This window comes from Mercenaria mercenaria, chromosome 10 (genome assembly GCF_021730395.1).
Source record: "Mercenaria mercenaria strain notata chromosome 10, MADL_Memer_1, whole genome shotgun sequence".
Lineage (NCBI taxonomy): Eukaryota > Metazoa > Mollusca > Bivalvia > Venerida > Veneridae > Mercenaria > Mercenaria mercenaria.
The window spans coordinates 714,152-741,200 of record NC_069370.1 but is presented as its reverse complement, the minus strand read 5'-3'; the positions used below and the strand labels follow the sequence as shown (position 1 = coordinate 741,200).

Below are 27,049 nucleotides of genomic sequence, written 5' to 3'. Positions count from 1 at the left end.
ACAACCATAGTGTTCATAGAACACCAATAATTTAACATATCTAACATAAACTGTAAATCATCTTCATTCTCAGCAATAAGAACAATATCATCTGCATATAAAAGTATACAGATTTTCTCATCAGTATCAATACTAATACCCTTATTGGCTGATTTTATAGAGACAGCAAGGTCATTTATGAACAGATTAAACAACAACGGTGATAATGAACAGCCCTGTCTTAATCCACATTTGACATCAAACCAATCAGTATATAAGCCATTTACTCTAACACTAGATGTAACTTGATAATACAAAGATTTTAATGCATTCATAATTTTTCCACTAAGACCTACTTCAGCATTACTCAATTTATTCCATAAAATACTCCTATTAATATAGTCGTACGCTTTCTTAAAATCTATAAAAGCACAAAAGGTAGATTTCTTGGCCCTTTTTCTAGTATCTATAATATTAGTAAGAGAAGATATATGATCAACAGTACTTCTGTTTTTCCTGAAACCATTTTGTTCGTCTACTAGAATGTTATTTGATTCTACCCATTTTGACAGTCTATCATTCAAAATAGAACAGTAGATTTTATACATAGCACATGACAATGCAATTCCTCTATATGACAAAGGGTCTCTAGTATCAGCTGTATTTGACTTGGGAATTGGACTAATAATAACTCTACCCCATTCAGTGGGGATAGTACCAGTATTGAAACATACGTTGTATAACACATGCAAAAATGAAACAGAACATGGGTTTTCAAGAATATCCACAGGTATTGTATCTACACCAGAAGATTTCCCAGATTTTGCTTTAGTAATAGCTTTTTCAACTTCCAGAACAGAAATATTTTCGTTTAAACAGTCACATGAGCTTCTATTATGGTCCTCAAAATTAATTGTATGCACATTAATTTCAACATTGTGTTGCCTATCAACAAATAAACTACTAAAATCATGCTTCCATTTGTTTAAAACAACATGAATATTATTAGAAACTGACCCATCATCACAAATAACCTCTAATGGAATATTCTTTTTCTTTGAATGCCCGACCCCTATCTTGCCTATGGTTTTCCAAAATTCTTGATCATTATTCCCACAATCAGAAAGTAGGTTATTCTGTAAAGAAATCCAGTACGATCTCTTACATTTTTGAACTTCTCGGTCGAATTCCCTTCTTGCTGATATAAAAACACCCTTGAGACGACTCTTAACTGGTCCATTTGGACTTTTCAGCCAGTTTCTTTCAGACTCACATACTTTATTCCATAGGCAGGACAGGGTGTCATTCCACCAAGGCTTTTGAACTCTTCTTTTCTTGTTAGAAGTACCAAAAGCGATTTTAATACGTTTATATGATAACTTATCATACATTTCATGTTTTAGTATGTTACACAACTCTGTATAAGCATTATCAATATTATGTTGATCCTGTAAACTTTGTTCTAATTTAAAAACAGTATCATGAAGTAAAGAAACAATATCTTCATTGCTCATAAACGATTCTGGCATATTTTTCAAATCAAATTTATCGTAACTAGTATCACATTCAGGTTGTGGAAGCTGGGTATCCTGAATATCATTATAAATAGCAAACTGAATGTTCCATGACAATACAGAGTGGTCTGGTACAGATATAGGTACTAACCCGGTACTAGAAATGAGTTCAGTCATTCTTAGCACATTGAAATCCTTAAAATTATCTAATTCATCATGTGAAACAATACAATAATCTACCACAGAACACCCTTTAGTAGAAATTGAAGTAAAGTCATTCTTTATAAAATGACGACCATTTAAAACACACATGTTACTGTCAATTAAAAACTCTAATAATTTTTCGCCATAGGCATTACAAGTAAAATCAATAACATTTCTATCTGGTAACTCGTCAACTCCTGTTATAAAATCACAGCTATCACCAATACGGCTATTAAAATCTCCACAAATATACAGTGGCCCCTCATTTTGGTAAACATACACACTAGATAATATAGTGTCATAAAAATTACTAGCATCAATTTGTCTACTAGAATTGATAGGTGGCAGATAGCAGACACATGCAAAAAAGCTTTGACTAGAAAATTTATCAGTAAATTTCAGCCACAAAATTCCTTCGTTATTCTTATCAACTGGCTCTATATCATAAAAAATCAGACATTTCTTTCTTAACTAAAAATCCTACGCCCCCTGATCCTGTCCGTGCGTTAATATGTAATGATTTACGATTGTTCCCAAACCATAAAAAACCTGGTATATTAATAATTTCATCATTACATAAATGAGTCTCAGCAACACCTAAAATATCAAGATTTAAAAACTGTACACATTCATTTCTAAAATTAAAATTGTCAGAATTTGTCAAGCTCCACCCTCTGACGTTCCAGAAACCAGAGGACACCTAGCGCCGACCTCGTTGACCTTGACCTCTTCGACCTTGGCCTCGTCCTCTGTATCCTTGACCTTGTCTCTGTTGACCCCATCCTCTAGCACCAGCACTCGCCCTAGTACCAGTACCAGCACCTGTGTTGCCCTGAAATGAACTGTTAGTGTTACTAGTATTATTATCATTATTTCTGTTGGGATTGTTCACACGACCACTGTTGTTATTCGTGTCATTCACAAGACGATTCCCTCGCACTGAAAGGCGGCCACCTCGGTTGACCGCATTGCACACTGCTCGCATATTGCTGGCTGCAAGCCTCTCTGTCCTTGACAGGTCAGCTTGCATAAACACATCCCTATACACAGTCTTTTGCAGATTACCTTTGACATTGAGGATTTTATTTCGTTCAGACTCAGTCTGGAATGACGCGATAACTACGCCTGGCAATAAGGAGTTAGCATTGTTGTTTGCAAGGCGTTTCACAGATTTAACTTTAACATCTTCCAATTTCAAATGATCCTTGATGATTGTATTGACTTTGTCCTCTAGTCGCTCATTTACAGATTCAGGTAATTTGCGAATCACTATGTTCAGAGCACGCCTTTCCCCATTCTCTCCAATCTCCTCCTTGTCAACATTATGCACGACCTGCACAGCATCAGACATGGTTTCCACCTTGCTACTCAAAGTTTCAAAGTCACTGGTTATGTCTGCACGTAGGGTGTCAAAGCGCTCATCCACATTTTTCGTGATTTTCTTCATTTCGTTGTTAATGCGTATATCAAGTTTCTTATTAAATTTATCACTGAGTTTCCTCTCCAAGTCAATCTCTAGTTTATCTATCCTCTCGTTCACAACCCTCTCTACATTATGGAACTCATTTTTCAAATCTTTTGCTAAACTGTCCATTCTCATCAAAATTAAATCAAATTTGTCATTTTCCTTCTCACTGTGTTTCCTTGGGGTTTTACCATAAAGAATCCTCCGGGCATTTGCCATTGAATCATTCAAATCATGGCCAAAGTCAGCATCCACACAACTGTTCACGTCTCCCAATACTTGTTGACCACTGTTCAGAAATTTACCTTTCTTAGAAATCAACATCTCGGCATTGTCAGAATTATGCCGCTTACGCCCATTTACAGGGGAACTTACACTAACAACTGGTTGCGATGAGGATATAATGGAGTCCACATATTCTTTTGCTTCCATCTTACACCAGAACTGACAGCACGGATGAATATTTTATTGAAACTATTGATGCAATAGGAGCGCGTGTAGATGGTAATGTTCCTTTAAACTGAAAAATGGACAGAGAGCCTTGTTGAACTGTACTTTTTCACAATATATTAATTTCTGACAGAATAATTTATGCAAATGAGTTTGTTAAAGATCGTAATTACTTTACTGATTAAAGTAAATAATTTATAGCAAAAAAGTGTTTTAACACAATTTATGTACGATGGGTGGTTATACGTCGGGCGTAAAAATTTAAAAAATTTATTTGTACGACGTATTACAAGAACTTTGACGTCACCGCACGTTATTGTGACATCATTCCAGCGTAAGAATGTTTTAACAGAGACAAGCATATAAGAATATTGTCGAAAACATGTGTAGGTATGCTGACTAAATAACAATTTTGCAAGTGATTTGAAGTGCTTCTTTAATATTGAATTGTATGTAGCTACAATTGTAAATGTTACTCTATTGATGTTTAACACTAGTCAGCATATAAATTTGCCTCAATAATGTCCTACATGTAGAGCTATAAGAATTTGTTTTGCAACTGTTGCAAAACTTGTGTAAACCAACCGATATATTGATCTATAATAGAATTGTTTATCTTCCCCTTTTACCAACATTGTTTAAATAAAATGAAATATCGATTATATCTTGAAAATGAAGAATCTGATATATAACAAGAACAGCATAAAAACGGAGAGACGGATCACATTGATAAGTGACATAATTATATTTATAACTCAGTTTATACAAGGGTATATGATTGTCGGCCACAAACGAATACCTAAACCATGTCTTCCACTTACAAGGAAGTTATATCTCGCAAAAGTTCATGTCTGTTTAACGTGAGACAAATATGCTTGAGGAACAAAATAAATACCAGAATTTCATGTAAAACTTTAAATGTGAAATTGATTTGACGTTAACCCAAAACAGCGAGATCGATCACAAATTTCCAGGAAATATGAATAACAGAATCGTATTCTTTGAACAGTGGCCCTAAGATACGATATTTTCCACATTTTATATAGAAATAAATAGAAACCATAGTCATCAACTTCAAACAAAAATGGAAGCAATAAGTTTTTGTACCACATCGATAAAAAATACATTGAAATAAATGGCAAAAAATGATTACTTCACGAGGTTATAAAATTTCGTTAAATAACGAAAAATACGTTTTTAATGGTTGAAATATATTTTCCTATACAAATATATAGTAAAACTGTTTATCGATAATCGTTTTCGGGTCCACGATCCGTGTATATTTAAGGGAGACTACTTTTGCCGAAACTATTGGTCAATGTATTGGAATGTTGGCCATGAGAGATATTTGATAAAAATCGAAAGAGGCCTTACAAGGATGCCACAGACTAAGTTTGATGATGATTCATCCAGAGGTTCATGAATAAAAGTTGTTTACATGTTTATCTATGTTTAGCTCTGGTACCCCTAAAATCAGTCAAGCGGAATCATTTTAACAAATTTCAGAGGGTATCTAAGGCTTTTACTGACCATGTTTGATGATGTTCCATCAGATGGTTATTGACAGGAAATCATTTAGTTTTTGTTTCTATTTTAAACTCTGGCGGCCCTGAAATCAGTCAAGCAGAACCATTTGAACAAATTTGAAAATAACTTAATAAAGATGCTACAAACAAGTGTGATAATGAATAATAAAGAGGTTCATGAGAAGAAGTTGTTTAAATGTATTTTCCATTTTTTTTGCTCTAGTGGCCCCGGAAATCAGTCGAGTTTAGGTGAAAAACTAACGACAGACGACGGACACAGCCTCATCAGAATAACTTTCTCTGATTTTCGTTCAGGTGAGTTATAAACTAAATGTTGACGGACGGATGGGATAACAATATTTCACACTGAGCATGTGGCACATTTGTGAGCTGAAAACGATATTTTTCGTAGCGCTGATCGCTGCAAAAAGATTAATAAACGTCAATATCACAGCTGAAAGAAAGTCTTCTAATAGATTTTAAATGAAGTTTTACTTTTAGAGAACCGCGAAATATGCCAATGATTTGTTTCAATGTTATTACTTTCTTGCACTACTTTGAATAGGAGGATTAACTTTTATTGTATGTTAAAATTAAACAAGAAAGAGAATTAAAGCTGACCTTTGATATAACACTTTCAGTTTAGACACTTATCGATAGTTGACCGAGTCAAATTAGAGCAAACTTTCTTTTAATTGACACTGTTTTGTCTTCGTAAGTAGGTTAATAGATAGGTTATTACACTGACATGGGTGAACGTTTCACAAAGCAAATTAATGAACAGTTTAACACAACACATGGTCCAACGTACCTATCAAGTTATATAGTATAAAATATATACTTACAGACAGACAGACAGACATTCTTTATTTTCCATATCAGGTTATACACATGGCATTACAATTACATGGTATAACAACATGATCAAAATAAAAATACAAGAATACATCATATAAATGGTGGACTAAAACATAAATATGGTGATACGAATCAATAATAATGTTCAAAAAAGTACCAGTAAATTCACTGTAAGGTTTCACTTTAAGATTTACAATCTACAGGGGATATAATATTAATATTATAAAAATTCTAACGCTCCCGCGATATCTTCAGTGGTAATATATATAATCTTACTAATGGTACATTTTTACATATTTAGAAAAACAAAATGCTGTAAATAACATATTCACATTTTCAACAAGATAGAGTGAAGATATGTTGTCATTTTATTTATTCCCCTGCTTCAACCTAATTTTAAAAAAGTCACAAATTGATATAATAATATAGTGCAACAAATGTTTTAGCATTTAACATTTTAAATTGTTTCTGGCTAAGGTACTTAGCATACATAAATATCTAGAATTTAGAAAGGAGCAAATTTCATAATAAGGCAGGAAAATCATAACTAAAACAAAAATAACTTCTTCATCCTGTTATATTTTGAAAACAAATTTAAGTGTTTTTTTTTTTTTTTTTTTTGCACCATTTGATTTTGTTGATGTTTTACATTTATCATTTATTTATTTATTTGGGTTTTACGGCGCACCAACACAGTATAGGTTATATGGCGCCAAACAGGACTACAAATTCTGGTTCCACATCTCATTTACATCGAAATAAAAACATGAGGTATGGAATTTACATTTACATTTATCAACAACATATGTTAAAATTTCTAGAAAATTTGATTAATGTACCGTTAGTATTATGAAAGATATTGCCAGAAATATTCAAAAGGTATTATATGTTTCTCTTAGTATTCAATAATATTATATCACATGCAATTAAGATGATTTTATTATATAGAAATTAAAGGTAAATAGATAAAAATACTTACATATAAAGTTGAACTAAGACTAAGTATTTATGTAATGGACATATAATATATTAAATAAGCTTTAAAATGTGTGTAGCAACATTTCTTAAAAAGTCAGTGACCATATATTTTACTTTATCTATTTACACGTTTTGAAACAGTTGTTGAAATAATTGCTGTAGTACTTCTATCACTGGACGGTTTATAACACAGTCACTGAGGGAATTTCATCATACCCATTGCGGAAGTTTAAAGTAAACAGAGTCTCATTGGAAAAGTTACTAAAATTTACTTTTACTTCCCACATTTTCTTGTAAAACGACATATACGCATATAGACCTTTCATTTACAAGAGTAAGAGCAATGCAATCTTCTATAACGTTTGTATTGACCCCATCCGTTTGTCCAGTTCTGGCAGAGGTATGCAATTTTGGATTGTTGCTCTGTGTCATCAAAATTCATTCTTCACTTCTGAAATAATTGAAAATATATTTGTTTGAAAAATATTTATGGATTTGTCGAGGGAACAGATTATTAATACACCTGAAATGTTTTTTTTTCTTTGCTTTCTTTAATTTAGCTTCCAGTTTCAACTAGTTAAAAAAGTATCATTAATAGATTTTGAATTGCGTTCTTCATTATTATGCGATACTTACAATGTTCTCTCTAACTGGTACTTCCGCTCTAGCTCGTGTGTTCTAGCTGCAAGTAAAATAATAATCATTATTAATATTAACATTGTTATTGATAATAATAAATTCATTACTGTGAAAATTTAACAGTAGTAATTTATGAGCTGTATTAGTTAGGGAGCTCCATGGCCCTTGTTTCGTTTAATACTCTACATCCATTCATTAAAAAAGTTATTTTGTTCTGTTTAACGTCGCACCGACACAGTTTAGATTATATGACGACTTTCCAGCTTTCACGATGTTTATAAACATTATTTCATCACGGACGGGCACCTGGGCAGAACCACCAACCTTCCGTTAGCCAGCTGGATGGCTTCCTCATATGAGTAAGTCAACGCCCCGAACGAAGTTTCAACCCACATTGGTGAGCGGCAGGACATTCGAGTCAGCAACATTAACTACTCGCCCTTGGAGGACGCCTAACTGAAAAGATTAAATGAAGGGATATCACATACTGTTTTAGCACTTTAATACGTATATGATTGTTTTAGTCGAGTTAAGAGGCAACTATTAAAAGACGAGAACAAATTTATTAGATCATAGTGTTTATCTGCATAGGTTCTCAATGCTGTGTTTAGTTCAGATAATGGTGTTCCATCAAAAAATTAAAAACAAAATTGATTAAGTATTTCGGTGTTTTGAAACAGATCAAACCATTGTCCTACTTTATGTCATAATTTTATAGTCATATAACTAATTTTGTACTAAGTTTTGATGACTAAATAATATTACATTCTAATAAAACGTCTGACGTTTCTATTAAAACGTCTTCAATCCACTTCTTTTTTGTGTCTTTATTGTGACATAAATGAACTGCATCGGCAATGGAGAGCAAATATAATTTAAGCTACATTGTGTTCCGGCCATGTAGTCCTATTTAAAGTTAAAAACAAATATTTATATACAAGTACGTCGGTGTTTTCGATTAGATCAATTAAACTACGTTCTGGTTGATGAGACAATTGCCACAGTAAATACCATATTGGTAAGGTATATGAACTTGGATATTCACCTCGTCTTTATACAAATTAAACAGTCTTAACATTATGTTCTCCGTGACGATTTGATAAAAGACATTGTGTCTGACATCATTCGTCCTCCACCTCTGATAATTCATGTAGGGAAGTTGGCAGTTACGTGCGGAGAACAGGTTCGTACTGGTACAGAATCCAGGAACATTGGTTAGGTTAACTGCCCGCCGTTACATGACTGAAATACTGTTGAAAAACGGCGTTAAACCCAAAACAAACAAACTTAACATATATAATAATAGGAAACTTTACATTTAGGGAATTTACAAATTTTCTAACAGGTTGCTTTGGTAAGAAAACGACTGAAGTACAGACCACAATATCTTACCAGATAATTCTTTACATTGTCTTTGTAACTGAAATATAATGCTTTCCCTCTCCGGTATTACGAATTTTCGCAGAACAGTTAATTCTTCATCCTTTTCAGTGCACAACTTTTCATATTCTTTCATTCTATATTCTTGCTGTCCTATCTCATTCTTGAGTATACGAACAGCTTGTTCCGTATCACTGCTCTCAGCTGAAAGTTGTAAGGATCATACTAAAGTCTTCATTATGTTTAAGCAAAGCTCTTCTGAAAATATGTTTCAAATTCATATTTGTTGCAAGGAAACAAGGAAGAATATCCAACAGGGAAAGCCATGTTCTAAAAACGCAGCCTCCCCAAACACGCACACGATCAACACACACACACACACACACACACACACACACACACACACACACACACAAAGACAAAACAAACAAATAAAGGAACACAGTAGGGCACCGCTTTGGAACGGCCAGTGGCAAAACCACCACTGGGGAGTTTAAACCGGTTTATGGAGCATCTAACCTCACTCTTACCCCAACCATGTTCCAAAGTCACAGGACAGTGTAAATAAAAGTTATCCTCGCCGAGTTAAACCTTAACATACGCAAAGGCAACAGAAGGCATGTAATGTAAAACACAAAAAAGCTCTTATATAAACGCAATCCTTAAGAACCGTAAACCCGTGTACTCAATGCCTTTGCAGAAGACAGAGCAACAAGGGAAATACCCGTAAGGGCCCAATTCTTACATTGAAGGCAATGAATATTTAGCTGCAACAAACAGCTGGGAACATCGAACTAACAGCACAATCTACAAACAACTCGAGCATGTGTGTGACTTTCGTTTATGTATGTAAAAGTATATACCCAATGAAGAACTATATAATGAAATACACATGTATATATGTATACAGAAGACATGTACAACCTGGTGCGCAAGACTGAAAGATATTTGATCTTACATGTAAAATAAGCTAATTATCATTTGATTTCATCCTATCTTCATTGGTTTCAAACACTTGATTGTATTTGATGTATTTCACCAAGTGAAAAGTATTTTTAATATATTTCACAATGAATTCTTCCGATATATTTTACACATTTTCAAACATTCACAGAAAAGTATCAATGCGTATATCTCATTGTACGCTTTTATTTTATGTACCCTCCTCTACCCCTACCCTTACCCTCACCCACCCCGACTCTCAACGCCCAGATGTGCTTACTTGTCCTCTCCTTCAGCTGATTTCGTAATTGTGCAATCATTCTATCTTTTTCTCTTAAAACGTTCTGTTTAAACTCATTTAACTCTTGTAGGCGATCATCACATTGTCTGACATTCGTATCAGTTTGTTTTCGTAGTGCCATGTTCTTCTTCCGTACTTTGTCCAGTTCGTCTGTAATAATTGCAGGAGTATGAATCAAAGTTCTTTTATTCGTCAGATTTAAAACTGACATATTTAGTTTTTAATTATGAAACGGAAAATCGTCTATTTTTAAGTAGGGATATCACACATCTACCGATTGCGGGTCGTGAGTTCGATCCCCAGACAGGGCGTATGTTCTCCGTGACGATTTGATAAAGGACATTGTGTCCGTCATCATTCGTCCTTCTCCTCTGATTCATATGGGTAAGCGGAGAACAGATTTGTACTAGTACAGAATCCAGGAACAACTGCCCGCCGCTATATAACTGAAATACTGTTGAAAAACGGCGTTAAACCCAAAACAAACTAACAAACTATTTTACGTTTAAAACACAATTTTTACCGAAAGCAATATTCCAAACACAAATGACAGAGTAAATAATAATTATCCCCGTCATGCGAATCCCTAACACACACAATGGCAACAGAAGGCATGGCATGTAAAAAACAAAAATGCTCTTTTGAATTAATATAAAAAGCAAACCCTAAGAATTAAAAACCCATTTCAGAAGAAGCAGCATTAAGAGAAACACCCTTATGGTCCGACGAAACAAGCCAGAACACGCACAGACACAGAGACGACAAAATAACCATACAACTGAACACAGTGGGGCACCGCCTCGGAATGGTCAACGGCAAAAAAAAAAAAACACTGGTGACCTTAAACCGGTGTATGGTGTATACTTAATGTCTCTCTTACCCGTGACATGTTCCAAAGTCACATGACAGTGTGACCCCGCCAGGCGAATCGCTAACACACGCAATGGCAACAGAAGGCATTACATACAAAACAAAAAGCAAACCCTAAGAATAAACAAGAGGACCATGATGGTCCTGAATCGCTCACCTCTTCCCACATGACCCAGTTTTGAGTATGACATCGTTTTTTCTATTATTTGACATAGTGACCTAGTTTTTGAGCTCATGTGACCCAGTTTTGAACTTGACCTAGATATTATCAAGATAAAAATTCTGACCAATTTTCATGAAGATCCATTAAAAAATATGGTCTCTAGAGAGGTCACAAGGTTTTTCTATTATTTGACCTATTGACCTAGTTTTTGATTGCACGTGACCCAGTTTCGGAACTGACCTAGATATCATCAAGGCGAACATTCAGATCAATTTTCATGAAGATCCGTTGAAAAATATGGCCTCTAGAGAGGTCAAAAGATTTTAATAATTTTAGACCTACTGACCTAGTTTTTGATCGCAGTTGACCCAGTTTCAAAATTGATCTAGATATCATCATGATGAACATTCAGACCAACTTTCATACAGATCCCATGAAAAGTATGGCCTCTAGAGAGGTCATAAGGTTTTTTTATTATTTGACCTACTGACCTAGTTTTTTAAGGCACGTGACCCAGTTTCAAACTTGACCTAGATATCATCAAGGTGAACATTCTGACCAATTTTTATGGAGATCCATTCACAAGTATGGCCTCTAGAGAGGTCACAAGGTTTTTCTATTTTTAGACCTACTGACCTAGTTTTTGACCACACATGACCCTGTTTCAAACTTGACCTAGATATCATCAAGATGAACATTCAGACCAATTTTCATACAGATCCCATGAAAAATATGGCCTTTAGAGAGGTCACAATGTTTTTCTATCATTTGACCTACTGACCTAGTTTTTGATGGCACGTGACCCAGTTTCGAACTTGACCTAGATATCATCAAGATAAACATTCAGACCAACTTTCATACAGATCCCATAAAAAATATGGCCTCTAGAGAGGTCACAAGGTTTTTCTATTATTTGACCTACTGACCTAGTTTTTGATGGCACGTGGCCCACTTTCAAACTTGACCTAGATATCATCAAGATGAACATTCTGACCAATTTTCATGAAGATCTCATGAAATATATGGCCTCTAGAGAGGTCACATTTTTTTTCTATTTTTAGACCTACTGACCTAGTTTTTGACCGCACGTGACCCAGTTTCGAACCTGATCTAGATATCATCAAGATGAACATTTAGACCAACTTTCATACAGATCCCATGAAAAATATGGCCTTTAGAGAGGTCACAAGGTTTTTCTATTATTTGACCTACTGACCTAGTTTTTGATGGCACGTGACCCAGTTTCAAACTTGACCTAGATATCATCAAGGTGAACGTTCTGACCAATTTTCATGAAGATCTTATGAAATATATGGCCTCTAGAGAGGTCACAAGGTTTTCCTATTTTTAGACCTACTGACCTAGATTTTGATGGCACGTGACCCAGTTTCGAACTTGACCTAGATATCATCAAGGTGAACATTCTGATGAATTTCCATGAAGATCTTGTGAAATATATGGCCTCTAGAGAGGTCACAAGGTTTTTCTATTTTTAGACCTACTGACCTAGTTTTTGACGGCACGTGACCCAGTTTCTAACTTGACCTAGATATCATCAAGGTGAACATTCTGACTAATTTTCATGAAGATCTTGTGAAATATATGGCCTCTAGAGAGGTCACAAGGTTTTTCTATTTTTAGACCTACTGACCTAGTTTTTGACGGCACGTGACCCAGTTTCGAACCTGACCTAGATATCATCAAGATGAACATTCTGACCAACTTTCATAAAGATCCCATGAAAAATGTGACCTCTAGAGTGGTCACAAGCAAAAGTTTACGGACGCACGCACGCACGGACGCACGGATGACGGACGACGGACACCGCACGATCACAAAAGCTCACCTTGTCACTTTGTGACAGGTGAGCTAAAAACGCGGGTACTCAATACGCCTTTTCAGAAAACATAGTATCAAGAGAAGTCGTAAGAGCCAGAAGACAGATATCAAAACAGTTAAGTCTCGGTATGATTGGAAAACTGCAAATCACAGAGTCCTCAGCCTGTTCCGTCAGACACAAACCTTCTTGCAGGTAAACTTTGACGAAATCAATCTAGCAAAATCAAGTTATTTACTGAATTAATTTTCTCAGTTTATCATAAGTTCTACGGAAACGTTATTTTCCCGATCAAAAAGCACAACTGCCTTAGTAGAAGCACTGATTTTTCTGTAGTCTTGCCGACTGTTTCGGTCGACCTTAAATTTCTTTTTCGTCGTGAAAAAAGAAAGGTAACATTTTAACTAAAGTAAGACATGTTAGAGAACTTTTTAAGTTAAGATACTTATAAATAATCTGTGAATTTGCGAGTGAATAATTATGACTGCGCCCAGGTATTTCATTTTTAAACGAAAACAGTTAGTCGGTTTAACACTACAAAATGCAAACCTTTTAATTCTTGAATTTGTGTTTTCAGCTGTTTAATTTCTTGCTTGTACTGCCCTGTGAAGATAAATTATATTTTGCATTTCAGTTATAGAATTGGTTAAACTGGATGTATTTGTTAAGATTAGATTTGATTATAATAATACTTAAAGAGAAATATAGTGACATAGAACTCTAATTTCCGAATCTATTCTTAAAATTTACTCTTTATTTTATTATATTATATGCACAAAATAAAGTTAATTTGTTTAAAATCTTACATTTGCTTACCTATTTCTTGGTTCCGAATACTGCCGCCTGTGTCTGTTGTCCGCAGCGGTCTCCTTGCGAAATGCCCTAAAATGAATACATGTTAATCATCTTGCTCTTTTCATTTTCGTTTGGACATATCAAACTGATGTGAGAATCATGTGAGAGGCAACTTCAAATCTCTCGTCAGAACTAGAGGCGGTCTTATTTTATTTAATATTGATAACAACGGCGCCGTATTATTTCTTTTCAAATAAATACAATTTCTGAAATTACTTACTTCCTAAGCTAGGTTCAATATATGAAAAAAAGTGTAAATATGACAAAGTCTTCTTCTTCAGATATTTAAATCCAGCCCGCTTAGTTCAATAGGGAGAGCGCAGGTCAAAGGATCGCGGGGTCGTGAGTTCGATCATCGGGCGAGTGGCTATTTGATAAAAGACAGTGTATCTGAATCATTCATCTGCCACCTATGATTCATGTGGGGAAGTTGGCAGTTACTTGCGGAGAACAGGTTTTGTACTGGTACAGAATCCAGGAACACTGGTTAGGTTAACTGCCAGCCGTTACTTAACCGAATACTGTTGAAAAACGGCGTTAAACCCAAAACAAACATTAGTTATTTATGTAACATCAACTAAACCACACGTAGAGAGCATATTAATTTTAAAACTATCATATATGAGAGAAAATTTATTTTAAAACTATCATATTATGTATAGGAGCTTACCAATAATTCTATCAAATTCTTTATCTTCAGTTAGATTTGATTCTCTGAGACGTGTTCTGCAAAAAGGACAACTCTGTTTTCTCTTTAACCGCTGAAGAATACAGTTAGTACAGAAGTGATGTCCACATGATGTCAGAGAGGAACTGTCCATGTCTGTATGGCATATGCGACATTTCACAAGCTCGTGAATATCTCCGTCCTGTATCAAAATTTACGTTTGTTTAAGAAATAATATATAACAGTGATTTGTCGTGAATAAAATCATTGTTTGGAGTTCAGGTGCGAAGGAATTATACCATAGGTCGTGTTACAATTCTCATTTAAACACACTTTAAAACGTTATCTAACTGCATCTTTAAGTAATATAATTTACTGAATGTTTAATTATGTCTGATATATAAGAAAAAAATGAGGAGCAGAAAAGCAATTAAGCTTCATTTATAACGTACATCTCGTATGTCAATTACATTTGGTACCTTAGCCCTGTTTCTAGGTAAATCTTGCGGATACAAACAAGCGATGTCAGATTCTCTCCACGCATGTTTCACGTCTTTACAAGGCTCTGATGTCTGTTTTGTGTACTTTGGTGTAAACGAACTTTTTATTCCTGGTTGACCAACTTGTCTGTCTCGTTTGTCAGTATCCAGATAATTCCACGTTGTCAATCCATCGCTATATTTTGATACCACAGCGCTGCCGTGTGACATTCCCACTCTCCCAAGTTGCCTGTTGTAAGCGTTGTCCACATAAGTTTTAGTGTTCATTCCACACACGGTGTTTTTAGAAATCACGGCACTTCCGACAGGCAAACCAGCACGTCCAACGCTTCTATTGTAAGCATTATCCACATATGTTCTCGGCATCTTCAAAACTCATTTAAATTTTTCCAGTCTTACTGAAAAACATTTGTTATGAAAAGGAATAGTACAGTCTAAAAAAAGATGGATTACTTCGGACACACAGTAGATCCGTTAAAACAGGCTCGCATATTATTATATTACTACCCAAAGTAGCCGAAACACGGGTAATGTTTGTTTTGGACTTATGACCTATAAGCCGACCACGTTTTTTGAGCCTTGACTAATTTATGCAGAACAGTTGATTCGCCAAAAATGGGTAGGAACATATGTGTAATACATAGTAAAGCGGTATAAGTTATCGGTGAATGTAAACGAATGATATGCCGTTGGGTTAAGAAACTTGCTTTTCGAGGTTCGAGCCTTGGTAAGTTCACATTTAATTTTTTTTAATCGTTTGTTTAAATAAACATTGCAGGAGAAAATTGTGCAGTTCATTGAATCGTTTATTCAATTTAATCGATTAGTTAATGATGTGTTAGCTAGGCAAAAATACCTACCTGTTAGTCTTAGTTAAAGTGTAATGGCTTCAACACGTAGCAAAATATATTAAAACTATAGAAACTGAAAAAAAAGTCAAACATTATTATTAAAATATATAAAATGTTTTTTTTTAAAGAATCTTTAAAGATTCTTGACTAAAATGAAATAAAAAATAATGTATACTAGAGAAAAATACGGCCGTAACCGGGGCTTGAACTCGCACCTCGCGGTTTCTAATCTTTACGCTCTATTAATGGCGCCAACGATATAGAATCAAGTTCATGGTAAACAAAACATACATATCAACTTACTCTATAGAGATTTTCAGCCAGGTATGGACAGAATATCGATAGAACCCAATTGAAAAATTGTATCATTCCGTCACGGCTCAAACTACGCGGTCGAACTATACCTGTAGATTATTACTCTTTGCGGTAAAATCGATTAACTCTCACAATAATAGATGTTGTGGTCTATCGTTGTGTTGATACGGATTTATCTACCAAATGTTTTGTAATGTTTTGCAATACCCATACGCTCTTATATTGCGTGCTATTAAATAATTCGTATTTATATACAAAGTAACTTTAAAAAGACTATTATACTGGATATACTAGTAATGAAAACAATTAATGCCAAATAACAACCTTATCAAAAAAATATCAATTAACTGCTAAAACATTACATTAAAAATATATTAACACGAAATTTATGCTGAGTCAACTATTTCGATTACATTCATTACTTAATTTCTGGCTTATTATTTTGGTACTTTATATTTGTCGAAAGATCGCATTTTTGTACAAATATCTACACTTAAATAAATACAAATATTGAACTAAACGTTACATACCTCCCAATCCAAATTAACTTTATGTACATATGAGAATAAAATGAAAATAAAAGTACAACAATGAATACGTGTGGGTTTAAGAACTGAAAATGAAAGTAAAAGTAAGTTTGGTTTACGTATCAGGGACGGCTCCAAAATGACGAATGACGAAGACACGGTGTATATGCATATCGGATCCCTCTCTGTGGAAAATGAGGAAACGGATCCCTCTCTGTTCGCGCATGTGGTAAACAATGACATCCAACGTCGGCGCTTTGCCAGGGAGGTTTGAAAATCAACTTTTTCGTCCCGAACACAAGTTTATGCATAAAAATATATAACCCACGGGAAGACGTAGCGATCTCCTATTGGTTTTTTATCGTTACATTTGTTTTATCAATTGACTGAAGTCCAAACGAAGATGGAATGTAGACCGAGGGTACTAGCTCGGATCATACGGAACATCGTGCCGTGTTTATGAAACTTAAATACGACTTTCCTTAAATATAGCAAATATCTAGTACCTTAGATGTGAAGCCATCTGTAACTACACTTTATGTGGTTACTTTCATCATGTTTCCTTAAAAACGCCCTACTTTCGATTTCGTTAATGCACGGGATCCCTCTCGGTCGGCGCAATTTTGCCTCACATGATCCCAGCTGGCACGACGGCCTCTCAATTTAACGTTACTTCAGTGTAAGAATAATATAAGATTGTATTGTAATTAAAAAGGTAGCACAATAATACAGACTTGTGTGCCCGGGTGGGCGGAGTTCCTATATTTGTTATGAAACAGATGTGCCGATGAAATGCCCCTTTAGGCTACTGGTAGCTGACATTGGTTTTATGACATGGACATACTACACGCCTGGTAAACAACAAAGTTACCTCTTTAAGAGGTATACGGTAAATCGCTCTGTCGCAACTTCCGAGGTCGACATGACTATCTCCTTCATGACAGAGCTGTCCCTCACAATTAAAAAGTGAATATTTCTACTTCCAAACCATTTTCGCTATAAATTTTATTTCCAAATACATTGTACACCTCACAGCTATCTCACGCTTACTCTAGCTTTTTGATATCAGTTAAAATGCAAACATGTGACAATGAAAGTGCTTTCATGACGAACCGGCCTAGTTCCCTGCTAAATCAGCTTGCTGGTAAACATCGCCACGGCCACAAATCAAGAATAAATTAGTGAACTTTAAGTTCTCTGTAAAGTTAAATCAAATCTACATCGCCTATCATTCCCCGATTTTTGATATTCGATATATTGCTTGTAAATATACAAAAAAAAAATATGATGACACTCACCTTTCTTGATGATCTTTTATCGCGATATCTCGGAAGTTGCGACAGAGCGATTTACCGTATACCTCTGAAAGAGGTAGCTCTGTTGTTTACCAGGTGTGTACTAAGAATAAAACTCTTAGCTTTACATTTACTGACAAATGTGCAATTCGGGTGCATACATCGTTTTTGGGGCGATTATCCCCAGAGTGAACAATACGGTTCAGATTCTATTAATACCACATGCCTACAAGCAACAGTAAACAATCGCCCCCGAAATAGTCCTAACATTTCCGCAGAACAGTAATAACATGTATGACATATAAATTTGTATAGCTGTCCAAAATGCATAGAGTACTATAATTTCTACGTGATTTACGCCGATAAAATGACCAAACCGCAGAAAAACATTGTTGCAACACAAACAAACAAAACAGAAGGATATTTTGTTGTTCAGCTAAGACAGTTTATAAAATCTGATAATAAAGTGCCACCGATACTGGCTGATATCGTACGATTGATCTCCGTCTGCATTTAAAGTGCCAAAAATACGATAGTAGTATAAGAATTACCGAAGCGAGCTCAATCTGACCCCCCTGACCCCTTGACCCTATTCTCTAAGTGGACTTTAATCTTACCCTAAACTTAAAATACTAACTTGGTACCTTTGATACCCTGAAAATCTTTTAAATCTTTAGTTAAACCGAATGAAAACCTTTGGTTTAACCAAAAAAGATTTAGTCTTTAACCCCCCTGACCTATAACCCCTTGGTCCGAACCGACCAATGCCGGACAATTTAAAATCCACAGGTTTTAAACCCAGTAAAAACCAACTAAAAAGTTTTAAAGTTAAATTTAAATACATATGATATAGATGAGTTTACAAAATAAAATATATTGTTTGAAAGAAAGAAGATTTACTGATAATATAAATCCTCATTATGTTATAACAAAAAACGGGAGAAAAATGATAAAGGCTACTTGTTCATCTTGTGGAAAAATGAAATCAAAGTTTGTTAAAAGTATAGGGGGTAATTTAGATATTCACAAAGCAATGTTGCCTTTATTACCTAAGAAAGGTTTAACACTTCCAGGATATAATTATTGTGGGCCAGGAAATCCCCTAGATAATGGACCCCCTGTCAATGAACTGGATGCAGTATGTATGGACCATGATTTTTGCTATGACAGTGGTGTAAAAAAGGGTACATGTGATAAGCAAATGCTTTCCAATTTAAATAAAACTAAATCAAAAACATTTGGAGAAAAGATTGCAAAACATTTAGTTGTAAAACCAGCTATCAAAACGAAATACACACTTGGGTTGGGACAAAAACAAAAGTCAAAAAACGGGAAAAGGGGGTAGAGTATACCCCCGGAATCACATGGAGCGATGAATTAGCAGAAGAATTACACAAACCAATTAAAAGAAAATTTAGGAAACGAAGAGTGATAGTTAATGATATTGATGATACTTGGTCAGCTGATTTAGTTGACATGCAAGCTTTTTCAAAATATAATAAAGGAGTAAAGTACTTGTTAACCGTTATTGATATATTTAGTAAATATGCTTGGGTTATTCCATTAAAGAATAAAACTGGAGAATCTGTTACTGAAGCATTTGAAAAAATAATTTTAGAAGGACGATTACCAGTAAATTTATGGGTAGATGAAGGAAAAGAATTTTATAATAAAAAGTTTGAATCATTTTTGAATAAAAATAAAATTAATATGTACCATACATTTAATGAAGGAAAGGCTGTAGTAATAGAAAGATTTAATAGAAGTTTAAAAAGAATAATGTGGAAATATTTTACAGCAAATAATACTTATACTTATTTAAATAATTTGCAGGATATGGTTGATAAATATAACAAAACAAAACATTCTAGTATAAAAATGAGACCAACCGAAGCTAGTAAAAACTTAAATAAAGGTACTGTTTACTTTAATTTATATGGTGATTTAAAGGTACCAAAGAGCAAAGCAAAATTTAAAATTGGTGATCGAGTTCGTTTAAGCAAACTTAAAAGACATTTTGAAAAAGGATATACACCAAACTGGACAGAGGAAATATTTATAATTTATGGAATTAATAATACAAATCCCAGAACATACTCTATTAAAGATTTAAATGATGAAATAATTCAAGGTTCATTTTATGAACAAGAACTTTTACCTACTACACAAGAAGTTTTTAGAATAGAAAAAGTTATTAGACGAGACTATAAGAAAAAACAAGCTTTAGTAAAATGGAAGGGTTATAGTGAAGAATTTAATAGTTGGGTTCCGTTTAGCGATCTTGAACAAATTTAATTTAGAAATAAAAAGTTTAATTATATAAATGAGCAATAAAAATCTAATTTCTAATAATAATGGAATAGAAACAATAGATCAATTAATTATTCACTTAACTAAACTAGCTGCTGCTTACAGAAAAAGTTATAAATTTTGTGGGAGAGTAAGTACTGGGTTATATATTACAGCAGGTGTTTTTGGTTGTTCAGCTGCATTAGCACTTGTTCCAGCTATTCCTATATTTGTAGCAGTTGCTGGCGCTGTTCCATCAGTAATTACCATATTTACTAACAGACTAAAACTTGACGACAAGAAATTTATTTTAAAATCACATCATCATAAAATAAAACAACTTATAACAAAAGCACGGATTGGAAAAGTAAATAAAGAAGATCCAAATAAAGTTATTCAGGATATTTTTACAATACTATTAGAAATGCAGAAAGAAACAAATTATTCGACACCTCTTGAAATGCACATGAAGGAATTTAAACTTAACGGATATAAAAGTAAAAAAGAAGAAGAGCTGTATTAAATTTTACGTGTGTTTTTTAAAGATTTTTTTCTATAAGTATATTATATATAGATGGTTAATAGAAAGGTAGATAGAATGATTATGCCAAAATTATCTAGCACTTTAGGAGAAATAATGAATCCAGATACAAATTCATATAAGAAAGTTCTTAAAAGAAGAAATGTTATTAAATCAAAACTTAATCAAATAGTTAGCGATGAATATAAAAATCATGTCATTGATAAATTACAAAATGTTATAGATCCTTATCTTTTAAAAAATAATTTATTTGAATGGAACTGTGGTTGTCTATTAACTGAAGAAGAAAATGATGAAAGATTATGTGATTGTCCCAGACCAAATAATTATCGAAACAATCCTAAAAAAGTTATTGTAACCGACTGTGATACTAATGAAGAAAAAATATATAGAAGCACTTACAAAGCATCTAAAGAATTTGGTATTAATGCTGGGTTAATAAAAATGTGTTGTGAAGGGACAAACCGAGTAAAATGTGGAATATCAAAAGTTAATGGAAAAAGATATAAGTTTAAATATTTTATTTCTTCTTAAAGATAATTTAAAACTTTATTTATTTTATTATTTTTTTAATTATTTTTTTAATTATTTTTTTACTCCTTTTTTGCTTAACGAATTTTATTTTCTAAATATAATATATAGATGGAAATCGAGAGATCTACAAAACAATATTATAAGAAATTTGAAATTAAAATTACATATAGACAAGATCCAAAGAATCAATTATATTTAAATATAAACGACTCTTATGAAATACTTAAATCTGAACTTAAAACTTTAAAAGGTATAAAAATAAACGTTGTTTTAAAAATAACTTTTGCAAAAATGGATAAAACTGATACAATATATAAATCAGCTTATTTTCAATCAAAGGCTTTAGAAATTATTAACACAAACGAAATAAAAAAAACTTTACATCAAGCTTTTGATGAAATAATAAATAGAATTGGTAATTGGATTTCAGAAGGAAGTGGCTGGAGAATAGAGTCAGTTGATGCTCATTATATAAATAGATATAAGTATAGTCCGTTGGCTGCTTCAAGTTATTTAGAATTACCAAAACCATTACAAAATTCAATGAAAGGATTAATAAATATAAAGAATGATGATAATGAATGTTTTAGATTGTGTCATTTAGCTTACAAATTTCCTGTAACAAAAAATTCTGAAAGAGTTTCAAATTATAAAAAACATATAAACGATCTTGATTATACTGGAATTAAATTTCCTGTTACATTAAATCAAATACCTAAAATAGAAGTTTTAAATGAAATATCATTTAATATATTTGGATATGAAGAAAATAGTATTTATCCATTGTACATATCAAAATATCAATACAAAGAACACTGTGACATGTTGCTAATTACTAATGATAAAATAAATGATGATGACTGTAAACCCTCAAGAACTGTAATCCAACATTATGTTTGGATAAAAGACTTTAATAGATTAATGACTAACAAAACCAAAGACCAACATAGAAAATATTTTTGTAAAAGTTGCTTACAACATTTTACTCAAGAAAGAATATTAAATGAACATATTCCAAATTGTTTAGCTATTAATGGTACCCAAGGTGTAAAAATGCCAAAAGAGGGAAGTAAAGTACAATTTAAAAATTATCATAAAGGTTTAGCAGTACCTTTTGTAATTTATGCTGATTTTGAATCAATAACTAAAAAAGTTTTAACTGTATTACCATCAACTGAATCTTCATTTACTGAACCATATCAAAATCATATAGATTGTGGTTACGGCTATAAAGTTGTTTGTTGTTATGACGATAAATATACTAAACCAACCCAGATTTATAGAGGCCCTAATGCAGTTTATAAGTTTATTGAAAAAATGCTTGAGGAAGAGGAATATTGTAAAGAAATATTTAAAGAACATTTTAACAAAGAACTAAGAATGTCTAAAAATGATTCAACCGAATTTAAAAAAACAAAAGTTTTGTCATATCTGTGAAAAAGAATATATAGAAGGTGAAGTGCCAGTACGTGATCACTGTCATATAACAGGAAAATTCAGAGGAAGTGCTCACTCAGAATGTAATATTAATTTTAAACTAACACATAAAATTCCTGTTATTTTTCATAATTTAAGAGGTTATGACGGTCATTTTATTATGCAACAAATAGGAAAATTTAAAAAAGAAATTAATGTTATTCCTAACAATATGGAAAGATATATGGCATTTATGATTTCCGACTTGGTCTTTATTGATTCATTTCAATTTATGTCTCAATCATTGGATAACTTAGTAAAAAATATTCCAGAATTTAAATACTTATCTCAAGAATTTGATTATATTAATTTATTAAAGACAAAAGGTGTTTATCCATATGATTACATGGATTCATTTAAAAAATTCAAAGAAACAGAATTACCTTCTAAAGAAGATTTTTATTCAATTTTAAATGAAACTAATATTTCTGATAATGAATACGAACATGCTAAAAATATCTGGAAAAAATTTAAAATAAAAACAATGGGAGAATATCATGATCTATATTTAAAAACTGACGTATTACTTTTAGCTGACGTATTTGAAAATTTTAGAAAAATATGTTTAGAGTACTACAAATTAGATCCTTGTCATTATTTTAGTAGTCCTGGTTTAGCTTGGGATGCAATGTTAAAAATGACTGGAATTAAGTTAGATTTAATAACTGATATTGATATGTATCTTTTTATTGAAAAGGGACTGAGAGGAGGAATAAGTTATATTTCAAACAGATACAGTAAAGCAAACAATAAATATATGAAAGATTATAATTCAAAAGAAGAAAGCAAATACATTATGTACCTCGACGCCAATAACCTTTACGGTTGGGCTATGTGTCAACCTTTACCTCTGGAAACTTTAAATTTATATCCGAAAAAACAATTCAAGAAATTAATTGCAAAAGGTAAAACTAACTTTATAGTTGAATGTGATCTTGAATATCCAAAAGAATTACATAAAACCCACAATGATTATCCTTTAGCTCCTGAAAAAATTATTATACCAGATCAATGGCTTTCCAATTATAGTAAAAATATTAAAACAGAATTTGAAATAGGAAAAAGTAATGTAAAAAAGTTAGTTCCAACTTTAATGAAAAAACAAAATTATGTAGTTCATTATAAAAATCTTGAACTATATACACAATTAGGGTTAAAAGTAACAAAAATACATAAAATATTAACTTTTGACGAAAGTCCTTGGTTAAAAAAGTATATTGATTTTAATACTCAAAAAAGATCTAAAGCAAAAAATTCATTTGAAAAGGACTTTTTTAAGTTAATGAACAACTCTGTATTTGGTAAGACGATGGAGAATTTACGCAAGAGGGTTAATATTAAATTAACACATGATGAAAATATTTTATTAAAATACATAGCCAAACCTTCATTTGTTAGTTCAACGATGTTTAACTCTAACCTTTTTGGTATTCATAGAATAAAAGAAAGTTTGTTATTAAACAGACCTTGTTATGTTGGAATGTGCATTCTAGATTTATCAAAATATTTAATGTATGATTTTCATTATAATTACATTAAGGAAAAGTACGAGGGTAATTGTAAATTACTATTCACTGACACTGATTCATTATGTTATGAAATAAAAACCAAAGATGCATATGAGGATTTTTATAAGGACAAAGATTTATTTGATAATAGTGATTACGATAACAACTCAAAATTTTATTTCGATAATAATAAAAAAGTAATTGGAAAATTTAAAGATGAAGCTGCTGGTGTAGTAATTGTTGAATTTGTTGGATTAAGAAGTAAAATGTATTCATATTTATTAGAAAACGAAGTTAACATTAAAAAATGTAAAGGAATTAAAAAACTTGTTGTTAAGAAAACAATAGTTCATAAAAATTATAAAGATACTTTGTTTAATTCAACCCAAAGTAATCACACCTTTAAAGTTATTCGTTCTGATAAACACAATCTTTCCAGTTATGTTATAAATAAAACATCTTTATCATGTTATGATGATAAAAGATATATTCTTGATAATGGTATTGATACATTAGCTTATTCTTAAATTTATTAAAGTTTTTATTAAAGTTTTTTATTAAAGTTTTAAAACTTTAGTTTTAATTAAATTATAGAACCATAAATTGTTAACTGAATATTCATAACGTTTAAAGAATTAATAGAAATAACATCATTTATTTTAAATTCATTTGCATAATTAATAGAAATAGATTCATTTTTTCTGTTATTTTTTACATTATAACTTTGAAGAATTACATTTTCTTTATTTTTTAGTTGTAATTTAGCTTCTCCTTTATCTATTTTAATTGCATCAACAAGAATAATTAAAATGCAATTAAAATTAATTCTTACATTATTACCATTTTGAACTAAACCAGGACTAGCATTTACAGTTTTCCATTGAAATAATCCACTATCAGTATCTTGGTGATAACTTGTTAAAAACAATGGAGGTTTTCTTATTAATTGTCTTTCTATTTGTTTTTCTATTTTATTTACTTTTTCATTTATATTATTAAATATTCCCATTATATTAATTATTCCAGTTAAATTTCAGTTAAATAAATGTCCTTTTTAGTTAAAATAATCTATTCCTTTTTAGTTAAAATAATTTATAATAGTTTGTTCATTTACTCTTTGATTATGAATTTTTAGTATTTTATACAATAAATCATACAATGGTACTTTATCTTGTAACATTTTAATGAAAAATAAACAATAATATCCGCAAAGCATACTTGTTTTGTCTTGATATTGAACATTGTTGTATTTTACATTTGGTATATACTGAATTACTTCTTTTGGTGGAGGAAGCCCAAATGGGTCAAAGTACAAAGTATTAAAGTAACAAACCCAATGTGTTCCAGGACCAACAGAGTCGTCTAAATTTATAATTCCACATTCAACCTTTTCTTTTAATTTTAGTAAATTATTTCTACTAAATACACCCCTAAAGTTTTTAATTTTTAATAGTTTTACCCATTGTTCGATTTCAAAGTTAGAAATAGGTTTGTTTATAAATTTTATTTTTTTTTTACTATAGGAATTCGTCTGTAAGGTCTTCGTTGTGAATCAATCTGTAATCCTTTCCCACTTAACAAAGATGTAATCAAAGGTATTCCTAAACTAGCACTAGTTTTTGTTTTTGTGTTAATTTAATCACTCCAGATCCTACTAATTGCTTTCTTTGATTAGGTGTAAGATATGGTGATATCATATTTCTCTTATCATTAGCTACTGAAATCATACCATTTCCAAGTATTTTACTAACACCAGTACTGGCCAGTCCAGAAAGGGCTCCAATGCCTAGAGGGGCTAATATTTTTGGAGCTATTTTTGCTGCCATTGGAAGAATTGTTTTTCCTAACAAACCAGCTAAAGCTCCTAAAAATCCACCATTTTGACCTTGACTGGACATTTGGCTTTTTGAAATTGTAATTTCTAATCCCTTCTTATTTGCAAGAGCTTTTTTAATTTGATTAATTTGTGTTTTTGTTAAAAGTAAAGGGAAGTTTCCATGTAATTGTTCATGTTTTAATCTAAAAGTATGTGGAATTTTGTTGTTGTAGGCTCGGGCTAAATTTTTCTTTTGTCCATCTGTAAGGTTAATTTTATATTCAATATAATTTGATGACATTATATACTTTATATTTATTTTATTTAATTTATATTTATTTTATTTAATTTATATTTATTTTATTTAATTTATATTTATTTTATATACTTTATATTTATTTTATTTAATTTATATTTATTTTATTTAATTTATATTTATTTTATTTAAACAATAACAAGTTCAATTTAAACAATGACAAGTTCATTTCCAATAGTATTTATTTCAACTGTTTCCTCATACAATACAATTGCGTAAATACGATATCTTGCAGTGGGAAGTGTAGTTAACTTAATTGTTAATGTAATCTGCTTAGGATCTTCTGTTATTACTTCCTTTTTATATTCCAAGTTAAAATGAATAAATCCAAACAATTTTTTAAAATTAAATCTATTTAAGAGACTTCCAGTAGTTTTGTTATTTTGTTTATAATAATAATTAATTACATCATCATATATTCTTGATATACTTGTGTATTCTGTTTCTGGATAA

At 32.0% G+C, this 27,049-nt stretch overlaps 1 protein-coding gene across 1 annotated transcript in view; it reads right to left on the bottom strand.

Moving 5' to 3' along the window:
* LOC123559949 (uncharacterized) overlaps window positions 1-27,049 on the bottom strand; it is a 139,481-nt gene that overhangs the window by 56,443 nt on the left and 55,989 nt on the right. The window contains exon 31 of the mRNA XM_053516650.1: window positions 15,289-15,494. Coding sequence (XP_053372625.1) covers window positions 15,289-15,494 — 206 coding nt within the window. The remainder of the gene's footprint in view (window positions 1-15,288; window positions 15,495-27,049) is intronic.